Source organism: Fukomys damarensis, unplaced genomic scaffold (assembly GCF_012274545.1).
Source record: "Fukomys damarensis isolate Sample0158 unplaced genomic scaffold, DMR_v1.0_HiC HiC_scaffold_18, whole genome shotgun sequence".
In the NCBI taxonomy this organism is placed as follows: domain Eukaryota; kingdom Metazoa; phylum Chordata; class Mammalia; order Rodentia; family Bathyergidae; genus Fukomys; species Fukomys damarensis.
In genome coordinates this window covers 37,840,265-37,847,139 of record NW_022900930.1, presented here as the reverse complement: position 1 = coordinate 37,847,139, position 6,875 = coordinate 37,840,265, and the positions used below count along the sequence as shown (strand labels likewise).

At 48.7% G+C, this 6,875-nt stretch overlaps 1 protein-coding gene across 1 annotated transcript in view; it reads left to right on the top strand.

Annotated features, from left to right (window-relative positions):
• Positions 1 to 2,612, top strand: part of LOC104866047 (tripartite motif-containing protein 60) — a 3,634-nt gene extending 1,022 nt beyond the window's left edge. Inside the window, exon 2 of the mRNA XM_010629867.2 lies at positions 785 to 2,612. Coding sequence (XP_010628169.1) covers positions 960 to 2,387 — 1,428 coding nt within the window. The 5' untranslated portion in view covers positions 785 to 959 and the 3' untranslated portion in view covers positions 2,388 to 2,612. The remainder of the gene's footprint in view (positions 1 to 784) is intronic.
• Positions 2,613 to 6,875: the final 4,263 nt, after the last annotated feature.

The following is a 6,875-nucleotide window of genomic DNA, read 5'->3' as shown; positions in this document are numbered from 1 at the left end:
CTTTTTTTTTTTTTTTTTTTTTTTTAATGTTTTAGGGGAATCTTAACTGGGGCACAGAATGTAATTCCGTTGCACAGTGCTTGCCTTACATGCATGAGGCCCTGGGTCCAGTCCTCAGCACAGTAAAAACTGTCTCAAATTTTAGGTAACAACTCTTGCACTGGCATCTTAACATATTTCTATTTGTTTATAGATTATTTTTCCTATAAAAAACAACTCACTATCTCTCTACTGTTTGAGGGTTTTTTGGTTTTTGTTTTGTTTTTTTGAGACAGGATCTCCCTATGTAGTCCAGGCTGGACCTGAACTCATTATGAAACCCAGACTGGCCTGGAACTCATAGTGATCCTCCTGCCTCAGTGTCCTGAATTCTGGGGTTATAGGTCTATGTCACCATGCCCAGCTTCATTCTACAGAACTCAACTGCAACCTGAAACAGTCTTGTAGTGCTGGGATTACAGGCGTGCACCACCACACCCTGCTGTTGTGGTTTTATTTTGAGACAGGGTCTCACTATGTAGTTCAGGCTGGCCTCGAACTCTTTCTGTGTCCTGGGTTGGCCTGGAATTTGCAGCATCCTCGTGCTTCACCCTATCCAGTGCTGGGATTAAGGGGTGTGCCAGCATGCCTCATTTAGAGAGAGATTCTCAAACTGTATTACATCCTCTTGTGAATTTTCCTAATAGCTTTTGCAGTCCCTGATGATTCCCGCCTGAATCAACTATTAACCTGTAGTTTCACACTTGCACCTTGTGAAAAGCAAACTCTTCTCTCTCTCCCCCAGGAAGGATCACATCTTTCTTGAAGAAACCCGCTAAACTGCGGTGTCCGTGGACTAATCCGAAAAGCCGCAGCTTTGAATTCTTGTCCTCTGGGTTTGGGCGCGGAGGAGTGAAGACCTCGTTGGTAGCCGGAGGCCTGCAGGACGGAGGGGCACCCACTCGCACCACGCCAGCCCCATGGCGTTCGCCTCGACGGTGGCCTCCCTCCAGGAGGAGAGCTGCTGCCCCGTCTGCCTCGATTACTTCAAAGACCCGGTGACCATCGACTGCGGACACAACTTCTGCTGTGACTGCCTGAGCGCGTGCTGGGAGGACCTGGCCGACACCTTCCCCTGCCCGATCTGCCGCTTCTCCTACTACGACAGGAGCTTCCGCCGGAACCCGCAGCTCCGCAGCCTGGCGGAGGCTGTGCAGAAGCTGGGGGTGCGGAGGAGCAAGCGCAAGTGGCCGCAGCAGCCAGAGCGCGCTGCGTGCAAGAAGCACCATCAGGCGCTGACGCTGTTCTGCGACAAGGACCTGGAGCTGCTGTGCACGCGCTGCAGCTTCACCCCCAAGCACCTGGACCACCACGTGAGCCCCATCGAGAGCGCCGCGCCGCACCACCGCGGGCTGCTGGAGGGCAGAGTGGAGCCGCTGCGGAGCAGAGTGGAGCAGCTGGAGAAGATGATCGCGCTGCAGGGCAGCAAGACGCTGGAGCTGCGTAAGGAGGCCGAGGCCAGGAGGAGGGAGATCGAGGAGGAGTTCGAGCAAGTCCGGCAGTTCCTGCAGGGCGAGCAGGAGGCTGCGCTCAGAAAGACACGCGAGGAAGAGGTGCAGATCTTAGCAGAAGTGAACCGGAGCCTGGGCGCCTTCTCCGCCCATGCGTCCGGTCTAAAGCGCCTGCTGAAGCACGTGGAGAACAGGAGCGAAGGCTCGGATGTGGCTGTACTGAGGTCCCTGAAGGGCATCGAGGACAGGTGGCAGAAGCTCAGGCGCCCCGACAGCTGCACCTGCACCCTGGAGCTGAGCGGCTTCGAGGTGAGGCTCCCCGCGCAGTTCTCCGGCCTGGGCCGGATCGCGCAGCACTTCCGGGTCCAGGTGCTCTACGACCCGGCCACCGCCCACCCGCAGCTCACCGTCTCCGGCGACAAGAAGACGGTGCACTACCACGACACCTGGAGGACGGTCTGCTACGCCCCCAGGAGGTTCTACCTGTGCCCCGCCGTCCTGGGTCTTCAGAGCTTCACCAGCGGCCGGCACTACTGGGAGGTAGAGGTGGGCACCAAGCCCAAGTGGACGCTGGGCGCCTGCCGGGGCTGCCTGCCCCGCAACTGGCGCAACGCGGTGACGGCGTGCCCCGGCTTCTGGGCCCTTGGGCGCTGCGTGGACACCGGCTACCTCGCCTTCGGCCCCCAGAAAGCCCAGATCGTGCCCAAAGTGAGGCCCAGCAAGATCGGCGTCTTCCTGGACTACGAGCTGGGAGAGATTTCCTTCTACAACGTGGACGACGGGTCCCTGCTCCACACTTTCCATCATCGTTTCACCAAAACCATCTGGCCTTATTTCTATATTGGAAGAGATCCCGAGCCTCTTAAACTCCTGTCAGTGTCAGATGATGAAATGTAAACAACCTGTTAATCATTGCAACTTACTCTTTAGGACCAACTGAACTTGATCCCGTTTCCAGAAGCGTTGTAAGTTTCACCTTGCACCCAAAACCAGAAGAGATTTTTTTCATTCACCCACGTTTTCAGCAACTATGAGAAACATTACTGTCGTGATGATACAATGCCAGTCTCATAGATATGAAGTCAATTATCAAATGTGATTTGATTTTTTTTTTTTTTTTTTTTTTTTTTTTTTTTTGTACCGGGGACCTTAAGCTTGCCAGGTAGGCGGTGGAACCACTGGGCTAAATCCCCGGCCCAAATGTGTCTTGAATTCTGAGGTACTTGATTTATTAGTCTGAGAAAGACTAACCTTGAACTCCCCGATAATACTCTTCCCTCACTCAGCCAAGACTTGTATGTATTTATTTTTTTAATCTGAAAATGAAAAAGTAAAACTTTTTTATTCAGATTATATACATTAAAAAACCCTATGGAACCTACAAAAGAGCTGCCAGAGCTAATGAATTTCACAAGATGGCAGGCTACAAGGACAAAGTCCAATTATAGTCTATGTTCTAGCAAAGGGTAATTGGACATTGACATTTAAAATTCCATCTACCATTTTAAAAAGCTGAAACTAATAAATTACATTAGTCTCCCCTATTTGTGGTTTCACACACTGCATGATTTCCCCTTCCTTGGTTTCAGTTATAGTTAATTATAGTACAAAAATATGAATGGAAAATTATACAAGAAATTCTTAGAATTTTAAATTGTCATTGTGTAAATGGTGTGAGGAAGTCTCAAGCCACCTTGCCCCATCCCAGCCAGGATGTAAATTATTCCCCAGTGTATCCATGCTGTATATGCTATCCACCCATTGGCAACAGAGAGACTGCATTCACATAGCTTGGTTTTTTTGGGTTTTTTGGTTTTGTTTTTTTGAGACAGGGTCTCACTATGTAGTTGAGACTGACCTATGTAGCCCAGGCTGGTCTCGGACTCACAGCAATCCCCCTGCCTCAGCCTCCCGAGTGCTGGGATTACAGGCATGTGCCACCACACCTGGATCATAGCTTTGTTACACTATATTGCTATAATTCTCCTATTTTATTGTTAATCTATTACTGTTCCTAATTTATAAATTAAATTTATCAGGTACATAGGTATGCATGTATAGAAAAAAAACATGTAATCAGTACTATTCATCTGAGATTCTTGAACTGTGTGGTCTACAGAGAAGGTGGAATTAATGGATAACAAGATTGCAGGATAAAGTCTTTTATTATGTTCAATAAATCAATTATTTTGGTTCACTGCTGGGAATTGATTCCAGGACTTTGTGCATGTTAGGCAAGTGCTCTCTCATTGAGCCATATAAACATTTATTTGCTTTGCTTTTTTTCAGGTGGGGTCACCCTTTTTGGTTCAGGTTGTCCTTAAACTGTGTAGCCCAGGCTAGCCTCAAACTTTCAGGATCCTCCTGCCTCAGCCCCCTGAGTGCTGGGGTTACAAGTGTGAGTCACCATGCCCAGCTCTGATAACCTATATTTTTTAGAAAAGGTAGAATTAATACTGTCATTTATAAGCAGATAGCAATTGGGTGTATAGTTTCCATATTATACTTTTCATAAAATGTTTTAAACAATTGATGGCTGGTTACGTTCTTCAGAAAATACAGACTACTTCATTAGGGGTGGGCTCAAGCATTTATTGGCACCAGAAAACCTGACCACTTTTTCACCCTTGAGAAAACCGGAAGAGGGCTAGGGGTTTAGCTCAGTGGTTCTGCCACCTGCCTTGTAAGCAAAGGACCCTAGTTTGATCCCCGGTACCAAAAAAAAAAAAAAAAAAAAAAAAAATAGAAGGTTGGCATGCACTTGACTGCGTTGTCTGCAGCGGTGTCCTGATGGCCGTGCACATTTACTCCGGGAAACAACACGCTGGAATATTCTCCAGACAGAATGAAGGAAAGGGGTGATCATTTTGCAAGGCACTCAGTACGAGGCTGAGAAATCTGCAAGTTTATCCCCTGCACCAGCCAAGCCTTGCTGAAAGCCTCTTTGCTTTCCATCTGCTGCACCACTTTGCCTGCCGGGGGCCTGAGTGCTAGGGAAGCCAGCGATGGAACCATTTCAAGTGCGCCAGACACAGCTCCCAATAAGATATTTTTAAAATTACCTATGAAATGTTTTCCAATAACATTCATTTAGAGTTATGCATTACTTAAATGTTATAATTAAGTATTGGAGATTGAAGCCAGGCCCTGCTTGTTGCAGAAGGAATCGGCAAGTGACATGCACATAGAGATGAGCTGAAGGGAAATAAGTTTATTTTGTCAGAAAAGGGTCGATTGCATTCAGAAAGGCAGTGCGAGTGATGGACCTCCTACTGGGTTGCAGTTTCCTCTTTTATAGGGTTTTACAGCCATGATTTCCTTCAGGCGGTTACATTTCATTTCCTCAGTTCACATCATGGTCACAAGATAGTTAACTTTAACCCAGACGTAACAGTTCTTTGCAGTTGGGGAGTTTACTGTAAGATTCCTCTAGCTATAAACCAGGCCTGGTGGCACACGCCTGTAATCCCAGCACTCAGGGAGGCTGAGGCAGGAGGATTGCTGTGAGTTCGAGACCAGCCTGGGCTACATAGTGAGTTCCGGGTCAGTCTCAACTACAATAGTGAGACCCTGTCTCAAAACAAAACAAAACAAAAAACTCAAAGCTATCCTAGTGCACAGGAAGGGCGTGTTCAAGGTTAGGGATGAGGCCAGATGTCCCGTTTCATGGTCAGTGCCGCCAGTGTCTGTTAATTTTGAACTAAACAAAGCAGATTGCTGTTAGAGACAGCAAAAGTCACTTTACACTTTCCTAACATTCTGTAGGTTTTTAGATTATTTACAGAAGTTCCCTGTATCACTGCTCACCAAAGCTGTGTCCACAACCCTTCACTCCGAGACAGGGTCCTGGTAAGTTGTTCAGGCTGGGTTCCAACTTGCCGCCCTCTTGCCTTAGCCTCCCAGAGCATTAGACCACTGGCATGAATCACCACGCCTGGCTTCCCGGTGTTTTGGGGGTTGTTTTCTTCAGTGGTGGACACTGAACCCAAGGCCTCCTGCATGCTGGGCAAGTGCTCTGCATTGAGCTCTACCCCCAGGTCCCCAGACGCTGTGGTTAAGGTTTCTCAGGCTTCATGTCAGAATATCCAGCTACTTTAATGGCCATTTCTGAGTGCGTCATTCATGCTGTCACCTCGGTGAAGGCACCTCCGACACCATGGTCCAGACTTTCATCTCAGTCCAGCTCTCCAGGGTCAGGGGGTGGACGGCAGTGCCTCCTTGTGTCACGGCCCTGAGGATGATACCGTGATCCTGAGATTGGAGGCTGGGAGGGGTGGGGAGGACATCTGCATTCACCATTCCTGTTTTTAACCTTAGTGCCCATGCAGGATTGTGTTCTCTCTCTGATTAGTTATCTATCGCTCTGTATGCTAATGAATTCTGCATCTCTGCTATGGGTAAGACCAGAAAAAATGCATTAAAGAAGACAAACAGCAGCATGAGATTCTCGTCATTCCTCCCTATCACCTCTGCAGGTGAAGGCAGGGCGTTTGCTTTTCTTTGGACTGGCGTTTGAACTTAGGGCCCCACACGTGTTAGGCAGGTGCTCTACCACTAGTAACACCCCGGAGCTGAATACAGAATCCACCCTTGTAACACGCTGTTCAGATGTGGCACGGTGCAGATGTAGACCTGCTTCCTGTGTGCTTAGCCTCAGAGGCAGCCACACTTCCGGATGCTGTGTGTCGGCTCTCTGGCCTCCCTCGCGCTGAGCAGTTCTAGTGCTGTACGGAGGAGGAGGCTGAGGCACAGAGCAGCTCCACGCTAGGAGCTCAGTGAGGCCTCGTACGCACTCCATCTATGTTGCAGTTGGTCAGGGATCAACCAGGGGTCTGCCCTCAGTGTGCATGGCAGCATACTGGAGCCTGTGCTTTATTTTATTGAGAAAATGCAGACTGGCTTTGATCTCACTATGTAGCTCAGGCTGGCCTCAAAGTCAGCCATTCTACCTCAGCCTCCTGAGTCCTGGCATTACAGACATGTGCGACCATGCTCGGTCAGGCCAGTTCTTTTATTTTATTGATTTATTCATTTATTGGTACTGGGGATCGAACTCAGGCCCTTGCAAGGCAGACAGCAGAACCACTGAGCTAAATCCATAGCCCCATCCAAGCCAGTTCTTTTAGAACGTGGCTTTCAGTTGCTGGTGCCTGAAAGCACCTTGTTACAATGGCTGGCTGAAAACAGATGACCCATGGGACCAGGGATTTAGCTCAGTGGTTCTGCTGCCTACCTCAGAAGTGCAAGGACCCGAGTTCAATTCCTGATACCAAAAAAAAAGAATTCTGAAAACAGATGCCCCAGCTTCAGCTATGGAGATGAGAGAAGCACACTGCTATTTATTGCATGTATGTGTAGGGCACTGAGGATTAAGTCAATGGCTTC